Source organism: Oenanthe melanoleuca, chromosome 4A, assembly GCF_029582105.1.
Source record: "Oenanthe melanoleuca isolate GR-GAL-2019-014 chromosome 4A, OMel1.0, whole genome shotgun sequence".
NCBI lineage: Eukaryota > Metazoa > Chordata > Aves > Passeriformes > Muscicapidae > Oenanthe > Oenanthe melanoleuca.
In genome coordinates this window covers 9,923,964-9,947,472 of record NC_079338.1, presented here as the reverse complement: position 1 = coordinate 9,947,472, position 23,509 = coordinate 9,923,964, and the positions used below count along the sequence as shown (strand labels likewise).

General features: G+C 39.2%; 1 protein-coding gene across 1 annotated transcript in view; it reads right to left on the bottom strand.

Moving 5' to 3' along the window:
- Positions 1 to 23,509, bottom strand: part of TENM1 (teneurin transmembrane protein 1) — an 831,368-nt gene that overhangs the window by 33,882 nt on the left and 773,977 nt on the right. The window contains exons 25-26 of the mRNA XM_056491567.1: positions 23,255 to 23,487; positions 13,503 to 13,657 (exon numbers count right to left, since the gene is read on the bottom strand). Of these exons, the coding sequence (XP_056347542.1) occupies positions 13,503 to 13,657; positions 23,255 to 23,487 (388 nt within the window). The remainder of the gene's footprint in view (positions 1 to 13,502; positions 13,658 to 23,254; positions 23,488 to 23,509) is intronic.

The window sequence follows — 23,509 nt, the reverse complement described above, 5'->3', positions numbered from 1 at the left end:
GATCCACTGGGCATGGGGGCTTCTCACAGAAGCTAATGCAAACCTTGTCACACAAACCCACTCCATTTTCCTACAGAAAAGCTTGACAACTAAATTAATAGCATGAGTTTTTTCCCAATGGCACTGCTAGGAGAGTCTATGTGCCTGAAGATGTACACACATCCATGGGTTAGTTTGTGAAGAACACTGCTCCACTTTTGGTTTTGAACATATGGAAAAAACTTTCTGCACATTTTGCATGACATTTGATGGCTGAGCCATTTTTGGTACTGTTTTAAACAAATCATATCAAACAATTGATACCATTCATATCAAAGTAAGACAAGTAAAGAGTGAAAAATTTATCCTTGTTGCAAATGCCAGTTTCAAGTGCTTAACTGTTTGGTTGTGGGGGTAAATTTCACTGGGATAAGTCTTATTTATCATGGATTAAAAGAAGCTGCATAAATCACTAGAAAGGCTTCACCATTACTTTGATTTCTTGCCATGCATTGCTTGTTTATTTTGATTCAATTTCATGTAGTAGCATGAAATTCCTGCCAAAATTTTTCTGATAGTCCTGACTGATGGATTACTTCCTATCTGTGCTGCTCAGCTTCAAGCAATTCTGTTTATGATACCTCTGCCTTTCTTCAGCTCTACGATATGCACTTGCACATCTGTTCATGGCCTCTTTTGTATTCCTTTTTTGCTGCTAACTTCCTTTTTAAAATTTCCTTTTTATCTTAAGAGTCACAGAATATCCTTAGCGGGAAGGACCCGTGTGTATCGAGTCCAACTCCTGACCTTGCATAGCACAGCCCCAAAAATCACACCATGTGCCTGTGGACATCACTCAAATGCTCCTTGAACTGTGTCAGGCTACGAACACTTCCCTGCTCTAGTGCCTGACCATCATCTGGGTGAAGAGCCTTTTCCTAATACCCAATCTAGGTCTCCCCTGACACAGCTTCAGGCCCTTCCCATGGGTCCTCCTTACACTTACTTCAGATGTTGTTTCCAGGCCAAACCCTTTTACTCACCACAATGTCCTTCTAAATAGCATTTTTCTGTCTTCCTGCCTAAACCCTTCTTTCTCCTTTCTCCTGGGAAAGAAGTGACTCCAAGGAAGGACTCACACAGGCAGGCTATTAAGAGGGAGCTGGTAGTTTACAAGGCTGAAGGAGACTGGTTCTGCTTCCCTGAACTCTTCACAGGATGTCTCACTACAGATATTTTTCTCTATTTTTTTTGCGTTGACAATCATGGATATTTTTTCATCATTTTCTGTCAGTCTGCTCTCACTCTGCACTCTTCCTTTTGTTGACACTGACATTGTCAGCTCCCCTCATCAGCTTTGCTCCTTTCTCAAAGGCACACAGCAACACAATTTGGGTCCTGTGGTTTGACACTAGGGAATCCTTCCCTACAGTGGGATTACAGCCTCATCCCACGCTGGAGGACCCTTCGTCTCCTCCTTCTGATGCTGCATAGTATAAAATCCAGAATTCTATAGTTCAGCTGTAGCAGTGCTGCAATGGACTTCACAAATATTGCTCTCTACACTCACTGGTCCCCAGTGAAAAACCCAAATAAATTAGTTTTACAGCCTAATGGCTGCTGTTTTCTACCCTGGGCTGGGTAAGCAGCTGTGGCACATTTACAGATGCAGCTCAGAGGTCTGAGGCCACAATTTCTCCAGGATCTTGGCTCAGACAGTCTCCCTGCCAACCTGCTTTTGCTGTCAATTATTTCCAGCTGATGAGGGACCTGCTGCATGAGTATGAAGGAAAGGCACCACTTCAACAGTTTTCACTGCCTGTCTTTGATTTACTCGCCACAAGACTTGCTCATTTCCCAGCTCTCTTCTTGTTTCATAATTTCTTGTTATGTTTTACTGCTTCACAACTTCAAAGACTGTATCTGGGGTCTAGTAAATCGATAGGAAAAGTTTATTTCTATGGGGATGGTTTTCAAATCGTCTTTATTTAACAATAGAGGGAATATTATCCAGTGTCACATAAGCACACTGACTATGAAAATCAATGGGACTTAGATTGCTAAGCCATTTAAGTCTGTTTAAACATGGTACCCATGGTTTACACAGGCTATGAAAGAAACACTGTTAAATGCTCAGAAGGAATTTATAAAGAATTTAGAACAGACTGGTACCTCTGAGAGGAGGAATCTTAGACTCTTCAATTAAAATATCTCAAAATAGACCGTGAATTTGAATCTAACCCAAGCATGTCTCCAGTGCTGGAGTGGGAACAGATGTCCTCCAAACATGCTGCTGCAGGTAATTTGCACAGCCAAAAGGAGGGAATGGGACCAGGTGGAAATCTAGCTAATAACAGGACTGGCTCCATTCTGCCTCACTTTGTAACTCTCAGTTCCAGGTCCTGGGGCTTGTCAGACAAGATGGTACAAAAGTGGGGTTGCATAAATCTTGAGTTTTGGCTTCATCTCTCTGTTTTGGGCTCAGAAATTTTGGATACAGAAAGCCAGTGTGCTGCCAATGCAGATAAGGTGAAAGGAGTATCTGGAAAAGCTTTAATTGAGACAGTAATTAAGAGCTGTTTGAGAACAGTGAGGGGCTGGAGCTAGCACATTATTGTGTCTTTTGTTTCCAATAACTGCTGAGGTTCATAAAAGCATCTGGCCTGAAAACTGAGAGGATGAAAGGATACATAAAATTTCCAAAACTGAAAAAGGCAAACTCCCTGCCTTTCAGCAACACCAGCCACTGTGAATGTATCACCCAAATACTCAGACTCTTCCCTGAATTCTGAGTCGAACTCAGAATGAAAATTTAAATTAAATTCTTGAAATTAAATCTTCCTGCAGATTTGTGCCCGAAAAAACTGCCTGCCCCTGCAGGATCTTGACCTCTGACAACAGCTCTGCTCCTCAGGGCAGATCTCCTTTAACTCCAGGGGTGGGCAGAAAGTGGGACAAGGGGAAGCTGCTGCCAGGTTTCCAGCTGAGATGTGGGAGCCAACACTGCTCCTCAGACAGATGAGGGCTGTGAAACACACATTTCCACAAGGATCAGAACAAATGCCAACTCCACAGCTTTTACAAGAAAATACAAATTCACTTCTGTGATTTAAGCTTTCCCTTAAGAGTTAAACTTGCAAATACAACTTCTGCAAGGGAAAGAAAATAGGATGGAAAAATAGCTATCCTGCAATTCATGCTTATGACAGGGCATCTTCTGTGGCAAATTTCTACAATGTTATGCAATTCAGTAATAATAGGTTTTAAAATTCCATTGTAAGAGTGAACTAATTCTTTACTAAATTTTAGCAGAGAGCTAAAACAAAACAGCTACAGAAAAGTTTCATGATTATCTTTCAATTATACATTTTTTCCCTCATAGTTATAAAAATGGTAGACAGAATAAGCAAAAAAAGTAGTTTGAGTTCATACTTTTACAGAAATTAGCACCAAGATAAACTGTTATCACAAGGTGATTTTCTGCAACTAATCTTTCACAACAGGTCTTTCAACTGAGGTAAATGAATGCAAACAAACTAGCTGTAGTGCTGAATGGAAAGCAAACACACACTGCTGTAAGACTTCCAACAGCTAACAGAAAAAAATTTAGGCACCTTGAATCTTGCAGAACAAATGACAACAGCATTCTGTGCAGCAACCCTTCTGTGTGATCATTTATGTTGATTAAATACAAGAAAATGCACTGGAGAATTTTTGATTCTAGTCTGAAACTGTAAGCAGGCACTCTGCTTTAGATTTCTGTCAGTTCAGGGCTTTGGTTACTACTGTGATGCATATTGGGATATGCATTGTCAGACTGTGCCAGAATAACTTACAAGGATAATGTTTAGGACTAAGGTTTTTTTAAACAAACTTCAATAACTACCACTTGACTCAACAACATATCTCAAGTCTGTGATGGATTAACTTGGACGTAGAAGGAGAGGCATTCTCTTTTCTTGCCTTCCAAAAAGGCTCTAGAAAAGAGATTTTAAAAGTGCACCTGAAATTAGTTTTGCATCAGGTTCCTAGTCAGATCAATAAATAGTTTTTGATTTTCAGTAGCTGAGTTCTAGATCTAGAAAGGCATAGAATGGCTTCAGGCCTAGAAAGGCTCATAGGGCTCCACAGAAATGCTAGGCAGGCTCTAAGAAAAATCTCTAAAAGGGCTCCAAACTATCCCAGGAGAAAGATCCAGGGGCTCTCCAGCCATGCTCCAGAAGCCATGGATTCCCCTGCTCCATAAGCTGCAGATCTAGAAAGGCCCATACCTCAAAAAGCCCTAGATGCCTTCAGAATGACCCTTGGCATCTCTAGCAAGGTCCTCAATATCTGCATCTCAGGCTTCTAGCAGCTTCTAGATCCAGAAAGCTAATTGAATCCCAAGCAAGTACTAGGTCTAGAAAGGTCCTTTTAAAATCTCTTTCTTATTCCTTCAAACCAAATACAGAAAAAAAAAAACTAAACAATTAAGCATATACCATAAATCCTTCTGGCTGAAAGCATACAAAAATAATTTCAAAATTAAATTAGTTCCTTAGGACTAGACTACTCATACAAACCATTTGAACTCTTCTGATTCCCTAAGTTTTTGGCACATCTTTGGCACACCCAACGGACTTACAGCTCTTGGTAGCAACAGCAAAAATCACATTGGCTTTATTGTCACTGTTGATATGGACAAAGAATTTTAATTCTGAAATGGCAAGAAAAAAGGAATTAAAAAAATACATATAGATGAAGGACCTAAAGGGTTTTACATCATATCATGACTTTCCCTGGTTCTCACCATGCTGTTCAGTTTCCCATTTTGCTTTAAGCAGTTGATTGAATGGCTATTGAGTGATATTCAGACATTTATGATTTCCTGCAATGTGACCTACATTGCTAAACTTCGTAAATTTATTCTCCAAGGCAGTGTATCATTTTGCATGCCATACTCATCCCAAAGGAAGCTATCAGCGGGAGATGAGGCCCAGTTTGTAAAAGCTGAATGTCCTTCAGACATTTTTAACTAATTTGTTTGTAAATGTATTACTGTCAGAGTAACATACAGTATGAAACAGTCACTGCCCAGGCTGCAGCTCCTGCCATAGTACTTACTCTGAACAAGCCAATGCAAGAATTTCTATTTCTGCAGGGTGTGACATCTCTGCAGGACAGACCACCTCTGGTGCCTGCTGCCCTCAAACCTGCCCTGTACTCAAACTCCAGACTTGTGACAACCCGTTTGGTTGTTGCATCCCTAGGCCCTCCCTAAAAAAAACAAAAAAACAACCAACCAAAAAAAACTGCGCAACATTTCCAAATGGCCAAAGCAGAATACAGCGTGAAATCCGAAAGGTTTGGAACAGAGGCAGTAAAGACAGCTCCACACAGAGCTTAGTTATTATTGCTATTCATTTCATAACACAAAAAACCTGTTACATCTGTGGGAGGTCCTTTAGCCAGAAAATACATGAAGGGCTGCTTGGTGAGAGGAGGAAAGCAACATGCACACAGTTCCTAACAATTTTGAAAAACATGGCTAAAGTAGGAATTGGCTCCATCAAAACAGCTGCTTCTTAAATCACAGGCAAACCTCGCTAGTGCATAAACCACTGGATTAAAACAAAAGGAAGGACATGGCCTGCTTGGCTTGGCTCTGCACATTCTTTTCAACACCCACATTCTCTCCTTAGCAGACTGACTTGGGGCTTGGAGCCCAGGATGGCAGCTGAGCAGTTATGGAGAAACCACATACACCTGTATGTATACAGCCACAGTCATATGTGCACACACAGATAATAGATTAGATATCAGTATCTCCTTCATGCTTATGTTTTGTCCATTATGTCTCTGCAAAGATGAAAAAAGACTGATGTAGTAACTAACATATCTCAACACTCTGCTGACTCCCACCACTCTGGCAGAGCTGTACTGAACATTTTCTGCAGCGCAATCCAACACAGTAGAGATGGCCTCTGCAAAAATAACTGATCCACTTGACTCCATCATACTGAAACCATATTTAGATAAGAGAGATAATCAAAGGCTACTTGCACATATGCAATAAAAGGTGGAGCATTGAGAGAAGTTGGTTGCACATGAAAGACTGATAGGAGAGTCCAAAATAAGACAGGCTTCTCATCTGGGAACCCATTCTCCAGATGGCTTAAGAGAAGGTGAGGGGTTTGTGGAGCTGGGCAGTGTGCCACGGGTGGTGGGTGAGCTGGAGAAAGTCTGGGGGTGGTAGGACAGCTTGGGTGAGCTGGAATTGATGGGTGGTTATGTGCAAGGGCTTTGTGCATGTGCAGGCAGCATTTGGTGAGCGTGGAGGTTTCTTCTAGTTGGAAGAATGGATCTGAGAGCACCTGGACTCAGGACTGAACTGCTCCCTTCTCCCAGCCATAAAATTCTTACAGAAGATTTTTCCTTCTTGCAGTTGTTTATTAGAAACAAATTTTGAAAAAAGAATTAAAACCTGTCTCTGTGTAGCAGGAAGTAAGAAGGAAGTCATGAGAAGAGGCCTCCTTCACTTCCCCATCAAGTGTCTAAGACCGGCCTAACAATCAAAGGAAAGGATGCAATCACTGGATGAGTTCATTGAAATGTACATAGTCTTTTCCTCAGTCATAAGGGATTATTTATGGCAGATAATTGAAATAAATTGCTGTTTTGTAGGTGTCCAATACAAACAATATTTGGGCTTTAAGGGAGAAATTGCAGTGTGACTTCTTTGGATGCTAACCTGCATCTATGACTAATATTTTAAATTCACTGATAGAATAATTTGACTGGAATATAAATTAGTTCTGATGAAACCAGCCTGCTTTCTGTTTGATATTCAAAAAAATCACATTATACACCTAGAAGTTTGATTTATGAGCTCTCAGACATTTTTCACCTGAGGTCCTAATTTTATGAGTCTCTTTTCTCTCAGCTCCTGTTGAAGAGAGGCTACTTAGCTGATCCTGTACCTCTGGGAAAAGATTATTTGCCCTTATACCTGAAGATCCTTTTCAAAAAAGCCCTTCAGATTGGTTTTGCTTCGAAGTATGGATGCCAGTGACTGCTTGCTCCTGCATATGCTATTATGGCTGGAATGATTTTCAGAGACTTATGGTCTCTGAAGAGTAACACTTAATTAATTGGAGGGATGTCTCATTTTTGAAAAGGTTTGAAAACACCTCAGTGAAGATCTGTTCTGGTCTATTTCTCAGAAGCACGTACTTTCTTGTGAGATACAGTTGCTCCTTGCTACACACTCGCCTCTCACTACCCTTTCAATTAAGCTCGGTGAAGTCCTGGTTCCAGTGAAGTCAGTGACAAAACAGTTCCTGATTTTGCTGGGGCCACGACTTCCACTCTAGTTATATTTTCTGGTACTCCAGCAAAGCCAGAGAAGAAAGGACATTAAATTAAGCAGTAGAGTAAAAAGAACCAGAGAAGAAGATGACTTTATTTTGGAAAAAAAAATCATGGCTTTTGTGGGCTCCTTCATCCAGCAAGACCCAGAAAATAAAAAAAAAAAGCTATTTTCTAAGAAGAAAAATGCTCTGGAAGTCTTCTGTAAGGGAAGACCACAAATAAAATAACAGGATATAGAAAATGTTATTTCTGCTTTGAGTGCTTTTGTTCAGCAATTTGAAATATTTATGCTGCATTAATTGCTCACAGCTAGAACAACATATCAAAAGACACAGATAGAGGACTAAAAAGAAAGGAAGAGGAGTTGTTCTGCAATACTTTGCTACAGTGAAAATAAAGTTGTCCCTTTCTGATGGCACAATTAGAATATTGTGCATCTAGTGTTAAAAGATGCCTTTTCTTCTTTCTGTTTTTACAAGAATGCAGTTTATAATGTCGAGTATGTACATTAGAAACATCTAAAGGAACAGTGTGTATTCTGACCTACAATATTAATCAATTAATCAATCAGCCCCATATAATCTTGCAGTTGCTCTGCATTATTCTACTCTCAACCTGGTTTAGAAGTACTTCAGCCTAGAATCAATTTGGTTTTGTGCTGGCATCTCGCTACACTTGTTCCCACCCAGTCATCAGATCATATTTTTGTCTTTCACATTTTTCTTCCCTTCCTCCAAACGTACCCAGTGAAAGTTCTGTTCAGGCTGTGCTTGCTCTGATGAGCAGACCCTCATTGCTGCTTTCAAGCGAGGTCACCATGTCCTGGAAGCTTTTTGTTCTGCTCAAAAGGCTTCCACAATGCCACTGAAGCATATTGTGCCTGTGCAGATGCTGCTGGGGAGTGCCTGCAGCACTTGGGAGTGCGGGAGCAATGTCAGTGTTTGCATTTTTGAGATGTATAATACATTTTCAAGCAATTCTGCTCATCTTCACTCCTGCTTCCCAGCACTCTGCCTCTCACTTCACTATTTCAAGTAGGTCATCAACAGCATTACTTATTACCCTCTCCCCTCTTCTCCATCATTCAAAGCAGGCTGTCCAGGACACAACATTCCTGCCACGCATGGGTCGCCTTTAAGCCCTGTTCTAGAAATCTGCCTTTTAATTTGACCTGTGCAAGCAAATTGCCTACGTAAGTAACACTGTCATTTTTGTAAGGGAGAAAAACATTTTGCAATGGCTCTGAAGTTTATGTGAGGCAACACAATATAGATGGTTCCCTCACGTGGAGAATTGCTGAACAAAGGCTGATGAAGTGCAAATGTCAAGAAAAAGTCTTCAAACCAGACCTTTCATTTTGGAACATGGTGGTGACAGTTATTAACACCATCAATCAGGTTGGAGCTATTGCTCTGGCACAGACTCATGCCTAGTGGGACTGACATAAGCACGAGAACAAGGCCATAGTTACAGGCAAAGAAAAAGCTCTTGGGATTCATTTTCTGTTGACTTGCAAATGTTTGGTCTCTGTATTTGCAGTGACTGTGCTCGAGATTGGTTTAAACAGCTCCCAAATAACACCTGCAGCCATTCGCACAGATATGAATGACTTGTGGTTTGGAGCAGTGGAAATTCAGCCCACACATTTCTCATGGGAGGAAAGATACAGGATGAAATTGCAAGATGGTAGAAATATCTGCTAATTCTCTCCTCAGCCTTCACTGTAGCAATGGAAGCAGAACAGCAAAGTTTATCACTCAAGATGAGCTGTAGTGTTTTTACTTTCACACAGAAACTCCCACAACGTCAGTATAACTTCCAAGAACACTGGATCTGATGAAGTCTGGTTTCCTAAGGACTTCTGTCGCATGGCTGACTGACTTGGGAGTTTAATAAGATCCAAGTGTGAAATGAAGTTTCCCTGTGAATGGGGCATTTATTACAACCTCAGTAGAATCTCTGGAGTTTAATAAAAGAAAGCTTATGCTGCAATATTTCCGTTTGAAAGGGCACTTTAGGTTTCTGTCCTCCAACTGGATTAATATTTTTATGGAACATGTAGGAATTTAATTGCTGTGAAGGTGGGTGTTTCTCCACAAATTTGTTTGAAATTGGCCCAAGCTGTTAATTTACTGTGAGGAGAAGAATATAGACAGACAGATAGAGAGACACACACGTGTTCTCATCTGCTATCAATAACCAAGCTAAAAAATATCAGTGTATCCTAGGGATGTGCAAACACAAAGAGAGTGAGTACATGTGAGATAAAAAGCAATCTATAGAGGCCTCTGGTATAAAGCCATCAGGCAGTGAAACAGAATGATGATCCCATCTCTTTTCTTTCTCTCTCCATCCAAGTCCCTTCCCTTGGCACTTGTGGCTCATGACCATGTAGGTGTCTGCTGAGGTCCTGGCATCAACAAGGAATGCTGAGCACATACACACAGATATGCACATGCATAGTTTTTAAGAACCATTTTCTTTAGGCTTGCTCTCTATTAACTAATTGAAGAACACTGAAATGATCTGTGCAGAGAAGAAAAGTCATCCAAGTTCTGAACAGGCTGAAGCAGTACAGAGAATGCTGGTGTACCATATAAACACTTCAACTGAGTGTCCCTTTCCTTCTAAATTCAGATTAAAATCCCTCCAATGAAATATTAGATCAAAGTAATTAGTCAGAGCTTGGTCATTTATTTGCCACAACATATAATCTTTTCAGCCCCATCTGTCCTATCCTCCCCTGGTTATGAATGCAGAATATTAGGCTTAAGAAGGAGAAGGTGGTAAATAACAAACACATAATGATTACCAAGAATACCATGAAAACTGATATTTGAACAAATTATGAAACCCTTCCATAATCAACTCATTTATTAAAGTGAATTCCTTAAAGCCAAAGCTTATCATTTATGGCAGTGCTTGCAAGGGACAGTTACTCTACATATTTACTCCAAGAGTACATTTTTGAACTTCAGTAAATTAAGAAATACTGATTTTGGGCAAGTTGTTGATTTTACTGTCAGAACAAATTTAGCTTTGAGAAATGATTTTATTAACCTATTTCATAAGTCTCTCTAAATACACAATTTGTGAGCAATCCACATTCTCTTGATTTAAATGCCATTTGTAACTTAGCCAAAAACTAATTTAAGTGGAGATGGGCCAAATTAATTTTTCATTTATGTTTATGCCATTCTGGAATAAACTCAGCAGTCTTGCAAGGATATACACTTGTTTCTAAGTGAAAATAGCATTCCATTATTTTCATTGATATAATTCCAGACTGACATGCTTGACTTCAAGTGGATGTGATTATTTCATAGGCTTTTCTGGTTATCAGCAACAATTTTAGAAGAAGATGATTGAGCAAATTTGAAATAGTTACTTTTCAGAACATGCATTCTTGGTATTTATTTCATGTCTATGACTTACTGTGTATGCAAAATACCTCAAAGATGTGGATTTTGTGAAAAATTTCAATAAAAAGGTTTACTTAAACCTCCTCAAAACAAAACCTCCAAACAAGAAATGCTTCCAAAGGCTTTATGTGCAGAGTGTTCATATTGTGACTTCACTTACCTGTGAAAAATATACAAAAATTAGGCAGTATTTCTATCTTCGAAAATGAGACAGGTCACTTTCTAGGGACAGGTTTATATGCCATAATTTATTATGGGTTTTTTTGAATATTTACTGTAATGCATTCACAATTTAATTGAAGACTATCTTAATTTATGGGTAAGACCATGTCTTAGTTTCCCAGAACATTGACAAAATTGAAAAAATTTGAGAAATGTGCATCCGTATTTTCCTGCAGCATGGAAATACCTAAAGTGCTTATGGGAAAAAAAAAAAAAGAAGTGTTTATTCCTGCTTCTATGAAAGGGAGACCATACCCCAGATGAATGCTCTATGACATCTTTTTTCTTACTCATGATTCTGCAGAACACCATCCTCCATGGCATTGGAACTATGTTGTAGGGTGAAGTAAACGAAACTTGTTTCTGGCAAGTCGCCAATCTATGAAGAATTAGGATTTTAGGGCTATTTAAATCTACTTTACAAATTTAGCACATTTGATTTCAGCCCAAAATGTTTACTTTTAAAATTTAGTTTTAATTTAATAAATAAATAATTTTATTTCTAAATTTGCCAGGCCCCCTGCTGAGACTTATTTGCTAACGGGTAGTTGCATTTTTCAAAAGGAAATGAAAACTATTAAAACTCACTGTTTGAGATTTAGTGAGATATTTTTTTACTGAGCAAAATCAGCAAAAATTTGAACACAAATACACAGCACGTATTACATTAGACAAATAAAGCAATTATTTGTACAGCCTGAGAGTACAGATCCAGAAGGAGGAGGTAGGGAGCAGACGCTGCACCTGGCACCCCTCCCTGACCTCAGAGATACCTAATTTGGTTATGGGTGCCCCAGGCAGTTGTTAGATGTATCCAAGAAGCAGGTAAATGTGCTCCAGGCAGCTGTGGGTTCTGTGAAGCATTGCTCCTGCCAGCTGGTGGGCAGCAGTGCAGTGGGAATGCTGCTGGCTGTCAGCTGCTGCTCAGCACCTGCAGGACTGGCTGGCCTCAAGGCGAGGGGCCAGAGAAGGAGCCAAGGTGGCCAGAAGCTGGATAATCTTAAAACAATTACCAGGCTAGTTTAAGTTTGGGTTTAGAACAACTAAGCCAATTGACCCTGTTCCACTTTATATGGAATAATTACGCACCAACTGGACCCGAGAGAATACAAAGGCCTGTCTGTCTTAGAACAGGGAAGAGGAGGCTGAGGTTCCCTTCCCCACATTTGCAAACACATGAGGTCCACTGGAACACTAAACACACAAAAGCAAAAGAAGTTTCACTTCAACATGAAGAAGCTCTTTATGTTGGGTGTGGCAGAGCACTGGAACAGCTGCCCAGCAAGGTCATGGAGTCTCCCTCTCTGTAGACATCCAAACCCCCCTGCATGCATTCCTGGTCCACCTGCCCCAGGTGACCCTGCCTTGGCAGGGGGGTTGCACTGGGTGGTCTCCAGAGGTCCCTTTGAAACCGTAACAATTCTGTGATTTGATGACATGTGAAACGGAACACAGACACTTTTCCTTTCTGATTCTAGAAATAAAATCCCTGAGTGCTGCTGCGACAGCAGCCTTTGATCCCTTCATTTGACCCTGTGAAATTTGATAATAACTAACCAAAACATTGACCCCATGTTCTTCAGGTATGTGAATGCAAGACCACAGTCATTTGCTATTACTCAAAATCTACTTAGAAAGAAGCAACAAGCTCTTACCATTGTTATGCATTGTATTTTAACTGTGATTCTTCAGTTGTGAAGGACGGGGAAAAGGGCAGGGAGAAAGTGAAATGAAAAATTAACTTGATCCTGGTTATTAGCTGACACAGTCCATAATAGCTTAGTGTGTCACTTGAATGCTTCAAGATTTTTTCAAGTACAGCTTCTCCCCTGTTTTGAAGCTGATTAATTCAATTATTTCTTGGTGAAGGCCAAGTCCTTCCTTGTGCTGTCTCTAGGCGTGGCTCAGTGACTAGTCAAGAGTATCATATATGTTTCTTCATGATTATCCATATTTCTTTTTTAGCATAAACTAGAGATGTGATAAATTCTTTTATTCCTATTTCTTGTATTATTCCTATTTTTTTGCTCTTGACATAGGAACTGAAAAGCATTTTGAGAAATTAAAATGTAATAGTTTCACCACAATATTGCTGTTGTGTACTTACTTACTCTAATGCGCCTCCCATCACTTAGAACAGATTTAGATGCAAAGAGAGTATCTACTTTTTTCTATTTAATAGTTCAAAAAAATTAGTCTGAATGCTGAACTAAAGGAAAGCACTTTAAACTTCTTATTACTTTCTTAGAAGATCTATCTCAGAGTAGCAAGCAACTTTGCAAAGTAGTTTGTATTCTTTACATAAGACCCTCTATACATTCACAGGCCATGTCCTGGGAAAAAAAATCAAGTGTAGTTTTACATTTATATACCTTAAAATAATCATGTGAGTGGTAGAACTACTCCATACGGTGCCATTCAGAATTATCTGACTCATCCAGCATATTCGATATACAATCTTGGTACAAGAAAGCAATCTGTCTCTATAGTGTGTATCAAAGTGACAACACATAAAAAAGAGGTGTCTACCTGAGTGATGTCCATCCCAGAGTCACAGCTCAATGGCTGGGTTGATGTGAGGCCATTTGAACCTATTATTGTTGTGATCACACCATTCTCATCAATTTTCCGTATCATTGTACCATCAACGAAGTAAATAAATCCGTGCTTATCTACAGTGATACCTGGATGAAGGGGAAGGGTAAAAAGAGTGTTAGTATTGGCATTATCTTGATTAAAAAATATGAGCTTAAAATGTTTCCTCTCTTCTTAGATTATGAAAACATGCAGACTTAAAAAAGTATGACTTTTTTCCCCCACCCATTACTATTTGAGGCTTATACAAACTGTATATGGAAAGTTTATTCCCATCTATCAGATTTGCTTTGACTTTGAAGAGAAAGAGGGAAGATGTGAGGATGAAACAAAACAAAACAGCAGAGGCTTTTAATGTAATTTTGATGTAATTTTACATACATTGAACAAGGTTCTTCAATAACTTCATATCTATCATGAAGTGGGCAATATTAGCTTTTCGAAAAACGTATCTTACAGTTGGTTTTTCTTCATTTTCATTTCACTGTCTTCATTCTTATGCAGAGACAACTTTTTAATTGCTATACTCTCTGAATGATGAGCTGTTCTGAGAGGGGCTGCATACAAATGGTGCAGACCAGGCTCTGCTCAGAAGGCAGAAGGAGCAACTGTGCTGCAGGATGTATCACAGTGCAGTGCTGCCCAAAATGATGGTCCTTTCACTGGAACCAGGCTCATGACAGCTGTGGTCACCAGCAGGAGCTGGGGCAGTTCTCCCACTCCTGGATCTGCAACAGCTCCTGCAGCACTGCACTGCACGGGAGGGATGGAACTCAAATGCCAGGGCTCTGCACAGAAAAGGTCACAGACCTCTGGATTTCAGTGGGGCAACTGAGGAATGGAAGGTTTGCTCTGTCCCACCAACAGCTTATGCCACAACTCATGCCAGCCTTGTTCTGCCCTAGACTAACAACTCCCTTGCAGTTCTTCCTGCATTCAATTTGAACTATAAGTAAGACCTTATTTCCCTCAAATACTGAATATATAACTAGAAGAGCATTTCTATTCATGTTAGACTTGTGAAATCCTTTCCACCAAAACTGCTCAATTTCTTGCTTTAAACTACTTCATAATTTCCCAATTAAAGTTGCATAACTTTGCAATTATAGCAGCTGCTGTGCACAGCCAAGCTATTTCAATAATGAATTTATGTTCTGCTACACAGAAATGAAAGGCAGAGGACTTGAACAGATGGTCTGGACAGTGGCTTATATGGTTCTTGATTTTTGTCCTTTGCATTTAGCACAACTGAAGGCTGTAGGTACTCTAAGTTTACAAAAGACTTGTCTGTGGGCCAGTTTAGGATCCTGCACATGCCAGTTTAGGATTCCACATGCCATTAAAAAAGAAAAGTTGCCTATAACTGAATTTCCTCAGCTTACAACCCCAACTCCTTATATTTACATTATTTTTTGTTTAATATATAGAAGCAATTACAGTTGGAGGAAAGGGAAATTAAGCAGTCTGGGGAACAGAGGCAGGACCAGGAAACCCTGATGCAGAACATGCATCTCCCATGGCGCTGGGAAGAGTGGGGATAGTCTCCCCAAGCCCCTAAACATATCTTTACCTGGCAGCTGGAAATGTCTGGGGTTTGAGTTTGAGTTGCATACATAGCTGAGTGTAATATGCTTTCTCTTGCAGGGCAGGCTCCCAAGACAAACTGCCCATGACTGCTTCTGAGGCACCTCTTCACCACAGGGGACGCTCAGGCACCTTGCAAAGGTCTGGGGGTATGATCACAATGTTCTGAGGGCATCATCACACAAAAAATCCAAAAGCAACAGCATTTAACTTTAGTGTGCAACACTCCCTTCTGCATCCAGCTCTCAAGTTATCAGAACAGTGTTGGGAATTGAAATGAATTCTTTAAATTGCCAATGCAGTGTATCCATCTGTCTGTGAACTGCCCTTACAGGAGAGTATTCACCAGCCTGCCACCTCCCCCACCCAGGACAAAGAGTGCCCATGGACTGCTTAGTGCCCAAGGTACAGGGCTAGGCTGCATCTCCTCATTATGTGAGATGGCTGAAGGTTCTGCAGGACAGATATCACCTGGGGAACCGAAATAATCTGGGGCTGGATGGATCAGCTGGAGAAAACTGGGAGGTTAAAAAAAGGCTAAAGGAGGAGCAGACAGTCTCAGAGCCTGACTCCCTGCCAGCCTGAGAGCTCATAAATCGTGACTCCTTGGTACTGGCTCCCTCAGAGGATCTTCAGTCTTTAATTAGAAAGTAGCTGTGCCTTTGGAAACTCCAGAATGACTGACAAGCTCTTGGCTGTCATCTGTTCCTGAGAAGTCCAAACCCAAAAGCCTGAAGGTGAGCTGAGGTAAGGAGCAAGCCTGAGAAGCAGAGAGGCTGTTTTGGTGTTGAGGGTAACATGTTTTCCAGTTTTGGGAAGGGATGGTCCGTTGTACCTTCATCTCACTGATCATGTAGCGATATTAGATGTGATCTGATTTGCTTTCCAGTGTGGTTCACAAACTGAAATGAGAAACCTGATGTGGGTGGAAAGGGCAGTACATGGGCTGTGTCTGAGCCTGCCTTTCTGGAGGGGAGGTGCTGCACGGTAAGTGAGAAGCTTTGCTCCTCAGCTGGAGCAGATCCACACCACACATAACACAAGGCCAGGATCTCTCACTAGGGCAAGTGCATCTTCTATTTGCACATTTTCCCTGAGAACAGATGGCTGTGTTGGCTGCAAACCATCCATTATATAAAAATCAAAAATTATGCTGCAATGAAATAAAGCTACTCAGCTGTGTTGTTGAATGGATTTCAAACACTGACTATATAAGAAAACCAAGAATCTTTTAATGTTTCTAGCATTCATGTTGCTCTCCAGCCATTGCAAAAAAGCAACCTCTCAGGAAGGGAAGGACATGTGCCATATGATATATGCAATGGCATAAATAAGCCCATGTCTTCAGTATTTACACAATAAGCCAGTTTCTTCAAGTACCAGTGAGTATGCAGATGTTCAGCAATGACCTAATGCTTCCAGGGCTTATGACTCTACAGTAAAACAATGACTTTACTTACTTGAAAAAATTACTTATGCATTTAAGTCTTGTAGACAAATACCATACATAAAACATCCATTAGAAAACAATACAGATTTGTGGCTAAACTGTCCCAATTTATTCATTAGAGTTGGATTCATTAATGCTCCTGTCACATTTTACATGATGTTACATATAATCTGTACTCCGAGAGCTTATTTTTAATCCTTTTCTGACGTACAGTGTAATGCAAAATCAAATCACACACAGCACAGCAATTGTGCCTTAATCACCAAGGAACTGGGGGAGGAAACATGCACATGCTGAGGTTAATGAATTGCACTTGAGTGTGAGTGGGAGCACTGCTCGCCCCATGAGTGAGTAAGAAAGGTAATTTTTTTTTTTTTTCCGGGAGAAGGAGATGTAGTTTGTATTAGGCTCTTGGTCTGATTCTGTTTTTCTTTTTTTAAGGAAGTGTAGCACCAAGTTGTATGCCCAAATGATGATGTCTTTGACTTATTGCACAAATGCCAGACTTACCATGCTTACATACAGATTTGTCATTAAAAACTGATTTCTGGTTGAAGACAAAATAAATCTCTGTGCCAGGACTTAGTCTTGTTGTTTGACTCAGAGCTGAGTATCAGTCTTGCTGAGTGACATACTTGTGCTGAAGGACTGATTTTGGTCATATTTTAGTCAATGTAAATGTCCTACATTGGGCTGGATTTTGTACCTGAATGTGGAACAGTAGTTTTTAGGAAGATCTATCTCCAGTGGATTTACATGTAGACATTTTGGAACCGCATTTATAACATTCAGAGGTCTTTTAATCAGTACTGTTTGAATTCTGTTAACTAACATTAAAAATTAACTGCAAGTAATGCTGCCAAATGTGATAAGTATTAAGTATTAAGACTAGAAAGACTATGCAGAAAGTTTTCCTTTTTAAAACTATTTCCTCCAACAAATAATAATTAGTACAGGGGCTGGGTACACACATGATAAACACAGAAGGATGACTATAACCTCTCCTATTATCTGCTGTCCAGAGTGGATTGATTAAAGGGTTATTTCCCTTGACAGATCTGCCTTAATGCACATACATACACCATTATAAATACAAATAGCACTCAGAAAGCAAACTGATTGTTTTTTGTGTAGTTATGGTAGCTATAAATTCAAAATACATATAATCATTCAGACTAGAAATTTTGGAATTTCAGGAGTTAAGCTTACAATGCTAAAAATGCAGACTAAAAGTAATACAGTAAATTCCCTATTGACATTTTCTTTTTTACCCCATATCATATCCCACACTTGTATTCTAACAGATGCTTTTCTGGGAAACAAATCCTTTTCAAACATGTCAATAAAGAGTAGCTAGAACTATATGTTGCTCACTTCTAGAAATTCTACTTTACACTTTTTGCTCAGCTAAAAACTTACAAATGACCACTCTATATTGAAAACTTCTAATTTAACTTCTGAAGATTTTTTTAAAACAATATCTACAACTATGGGTGGGGGATGGATAAAAGAGAATGTCACCTTCTGCTGAAGAACAACTGTATTTAGAAGGAACTTGCAATTCTTCTAAAACTTTTAATAGGAAGAAGTCAATCAAATTAGTTAATTACCATTTTATGGTGCTAAAAGGGCAAATTGCATGCCACCCGTTTCTAAACTTCTAAATTTCTTCGGTGCTTTTAATTAAATCTGCCATCTAGGAACTAAAGTAATTTTATGCAATTAGTTATTTATAGGTTACCATAATACACCACTCAAAATATGATTCAAGTGATTTGCAGTCTGTTGCCTTGTGATCTTTGTCATCTTTACTTCCTTATTGTCTCAGCACAAGCTGCAAAATATTCAGTAGTTCTTTGTTAGTTAGAACACGACTTCAGTACTTGCACTTGAGTCTTGTTCTCTTTAGAGGCAGATCAGTAGACTTGGAGCAAACAGCATTTTTAACTACTGACTGTGAATGAAAATGTTCAGCTTCCAGCCTGAGACATGATGACTGGGGTCATCCTGCTGACATGGGTGAACAGAAAAGTGAATGATTTATGAATTCGGATGAATGTTGGATGCAATTTAGGAAAAACCTGCTATCCAAAAAGTTTATAAGTTTCCCATACTTTGGAAATCATAGGTAGCTAATGCTACTGAAGAGAAAAATAAGGAATGAATTTAAATGAATCAAAAATGGCATGAGATTTTTTTTTTTTGCTGATTTTATGATGCATAGATGACAATGACTTCAGGCTGCAAATTACTTTGGCTTATCTATTTCTAACTTTATATACTGCTAATGAAAAATCTCACCCCATTCTACTTTCCTTTTCTAACTCCATGGAAAGGTTAAGAAGGAATTTACAGAATAGCAAAGATTGCTGGAAAAATAGCATTAATCATTACCTTTGGCAAGTATGTCTGTTGTCACAAAAGGCTATAATAGGAATTTGGTTGTGCAGCCTACTGAAAGTAAAAGGAATCTTCTAGCTGAAGAGGAGCAGTCCTAAATGGGCTACTGCCATTTGACAATTGTAAAGGTTTAGTCTGAGCAGCTGTTACAACTTTATTTGCTTTAGAATGTATTGCTGAGGATGAGGAGCAACAAAACTGATTATTTCAGGATGCAATCTACTAGGATGAACACATCTTCAAAACCATCATTTTTAAAAAGTAATATTTCCTTAGTAAAGTAATTGCAAGCAAAACAGATATAACTACACTGCAGAAATGATTTTTAAATTATGCTTTCATTTGCATTTCTATCTCATGGCCACTGGCCTGAGTGAAAAAGCTCTTTGCTACAGCCATGGATAAGGTATTTTTGTGCATGGGATTCAGAACTTACTCTACCCTTCACCATTTCTCCGGTGCCTTCTTTGAGGTCACTTCATCTGCAGTGAGGTCACTGCACTGCATTTAAGTACTCTGCACTCAGTGTGCAGTCAAATTTCCTGAGGCACTGACATGTCCTGAACAGACAGTGCATGCATCTAGTTCTAGACACTGATCTGAACCCAGGAATCAAAAAGCAGACACTTCAGGACCTTAAATGTTTACATCTTTAGATTTAGTCCTTGGGCTTCCAAAAGGTGTAAATCTTTGATGTTTAGGGTGGTATCACTGGCAGGACCCACTGTTTTCACAGAAGTTACACAGCTTGCATTTCCAGCAGAGCTGTCCCGTGTGAATGCTGGTCCCAGACACAAGGGAATGGAAACTGGATGTTAACCGCACACTTTTCTTACGCTGCTGCCTGGGAGACACTGGAGCTCAGCAAAGATGTGGTAGCTTGATTGTCTCAAACTCTCACTGCCTCTGTCAATTATGCTTAGAAAGTCAAATCTATTTATAAGTCTAAAGCCTACTGATTTCAGAAAGGCAGGGTAGGTAAGTATTTAATGGTGTTGATTCAAGCATTGGCTTTGCAGGGCTAAGTACTAGCCACAAGTATTTCCACTCATTTTAGTGTTTCTTACTGCTCCAATACTCGATGACTCATCTAATTAAAATCAGAACAGGTACCTTATAATAAATACTAATCAGGATTTTTAAAAGATAGTGCTGGTGACTAGATGTGCCATTAATAATTTTTATTAAAAAAATCTACAAACCCACCAAACAGAATTCCCCCACCCCAAAATTAAAATCTGTTACTTGGTAAAGTTCAAGTGATTGGAATTCAGTCAATGATTAATATCTTGTGTAGTTACTTCTTCATTTTCAATATCTTCTTGTGTAATAAATGTGTTCAGCTTGTCACAGATCTTATTTTATGTCCCCACCTTGTATCATTTCACATTCTGCTTAAGTACTTGGTCATCTATTACATGACTCATTAGTCTGAGATCTCTACAGAATTAAAGAAAGTTGCAGTAAAAATAATATATTGAAGTTCAAATTTCAACTACATCAGCCATGCATGTTTAAAAGCATCTTTCAAAGTCAGCTCAACATACAATAGAGCAAGATTAATAGTCACTAAGCCCTATCTCTAGTCCTTCACAGAGAACTGGAAACAGACTGAACAAAGCTACATGTGTTTTCTACCTGTAAACTGAGAATTGTGGAAAGATGAAATCAGAATTGATTAGTGTCACCTCGTGATATTTTCCTGTCTGGCACTTAATTCCTGGTCACTAGGCAAAGGCAGTCTTGCCAAATAAAGATAATGAGAAATAAACATGTATGAAAGACTTAAATACTTCAATAACAATCTAGGACTCTCCTCAAACCTTCCTGTATTGTTCAAGGAAGCAAAAAAATGAGCATGAGTTCAGAAAAGTTAAAGCCGTATTCAAAGCAACTTTCATCCAGAAAAGTAAGAGAATTTGAATTTCCACCTGTTAAGCTTTGAGGATGATACTAAACAGGATTAACTTTTACAAATGTTACACAGTAGGTATTTCTTATTAATTTTGCAAATGGATAAACAGAGTCCTCTAGATAAGCCCATATTCAGTTACAAGCAGCTAGTAGCAAAAATTAGAGTCCAACTTTTAAGATATAATTGACCAAGGTCAGACAACCACTAAATGGAGTCCTTTTTCACATACTATCTTTCTATCAAGTAAGGGGGAAATTTTTCTTTCCTTTAAAATGGGAAAAAGGAATACTCAGGACAAAACCAAGAAGGCAAGCAAAGTAAAAAAGCTAATAATATTTCTGTATCAGCTTAAAAAAATAAGTACAAATTATTCATTGAATAATGAAAATGATTATTTTTAATCATAACTTGGCAATCACTCTGTCTTTGTCTGGGACCTATTGTTGCACTGTAAAAATCTCAGTAGTTTCATACTAGAAACAATTAATTTATTTCTGTGGTCAAATGCTATATCACACCGTGTGTCCAAGGATTTTCAAACAATGTTAAGAAGTTTTTGTGAAAATTTTCTGCTTCCTAAGAAAATAGTTTTCTTTATACTGTTTGAATGTTATTTCAATAGAAACATGACATCTTCTGACTTGACAAGTATTTCAAGAACAAGCAAAGTAAGTGACCCAAAAGAATCTTTAAAACAGTATTCAAGTATTGGAGACTCTATTTCCTAATTAAGATCTATGGTTACTAGGCAAACACCTTCTTAGTGTCCAGTTGTTCAACCTCTTACAGTTCAGAGGAAAACAAGGAGCTGTAGCTACTGGACTGTTACTGATCACACTGCTGGTGACCCTGATGCTGCATTTTGTTAGGCCCTGTACAAAAAGCACATGTGACAGTCCTATCTTCCTCGAGATTAAAATAAAAAACATAACAAATTAATTTCAAAATAATTTCAAACAAATGTTATTTAGAGGACATGCATAAATCTAAAGCACCTGGGAGTCATTGCCTGATTTTGCCAATAAAAGTGTCATTGCCCGCTGAGAATTTCTTTTTAATAATTGCTGGCTGGCTGAGAACTCCTGACTTGTCCTTTTATTCCTCCTCATTTCTTTACGACTAGAACCTTCTATTAAGGAAGTAAGTATGAGTATCTTTAAAGTAAGCAGTGTATCACAACATTTTTATCAACATATTTCCCCACTAAGAAAATAAGACAGAACAACTGATTGTATTGTAATTGGACATAATTGATTGTAATCAGAAATAAAACATCGATCACTTTACAGAATCACACTTTCCCAATAAAAGATCTGAAACCTTTGTTTTCTACTATTTTTAGAAGTGATTCATTACATTAATTAGCTGCCTGAAGATTAAAATTTATTTGTACTTACCTCACACTTACCTTCTACCATTAAAGACATGCTAAAGTCACTATAATTACAATGTGTCTCTTGCTAAACCTTAAACCAGGATTATTTGCTTGTCTTAGAGGTATTTCCACCTGGATATACATTCTAATTTCCTACAGATGTACAGCCTTCCTTTATTAGCTCACGGAAAACAATGAACCCCCTTCCTTTGAGCCAGCTGTGAGCAGGCAGCACAGCCCATGCAGTGCTCTGCCCTGGGAGCTGCCCAGTACTCTTTGTTCAGGGATTTCAGTGGGAGCTGAGGGTGATCAGCTGCTTTACAGCACCAAATCCAGAGACTTTATCACACTTCTAATGCACACTGCAAGGGCATTAATTGTAGCTTTGGTGGGGATTCAAGGCTTCACATGCACTTTGCCTGTGACAATACTGGATGTACTCTAAAAGGGAGGCTGCAGTAAAATGCTTATTTCATGGGCAGCAGGGGAGATGCTCATCTTTTGCAAAGTGTGTTAATAAGAAAGGACAAACTAGAGCTCCAAATAAACTCGATTTTGCTGGCTGATTTGAACAGCCCTGACTTACTGTGTATGAGTAAGGTCTGTCAACATTACAACATTCACCTGATGCATAAAATCTAGAAAATGGACTTTGAAACCATATAATTTGCTTAAGAGTTACATGTAATTAAATGTTGCTACCTTGCAATTGAAAGCTAATGAAAGAGGAGTGCTGTCACACAAGGAAGAGTAATCAGAGGGTTCAAGCTGGAGCCTGCTGCCCAAGGACTGATTGTACTGAAGACATGAGAGGAAGCCTCATGAAGTGATTTGGCTCAACAGTTGGTTAAATCATGGTCACAGACACATTTTTATGCATGCAGTGGCATCTGAGTTCTTAAATAACGAAAGGAAACGACAGATGACCAACACTAAGTACCCCAGATCTGGTCTTTTCTTACCTCTTGGGCTGTTGAGAGAGGCCTCGGCTGCCTTTCCACCATCCCCGCAGTGACTCTGGTCGAAAGGAAGGCACTGATCCCCTGTTCCTGCCACCACGTCTGCATTTTTGGCCAGATCCTTTGTTTCAGTGAGAGATTTTGCTTTGTAGACTTTTCTGGTGTTGGTATCTGATAAGTAAAGGGATTCTGACACTGGATCAACGGCCAAGTAATATTTATGTGCAGGACTTGTACTAAAACAGAAGAGAAGAGCAT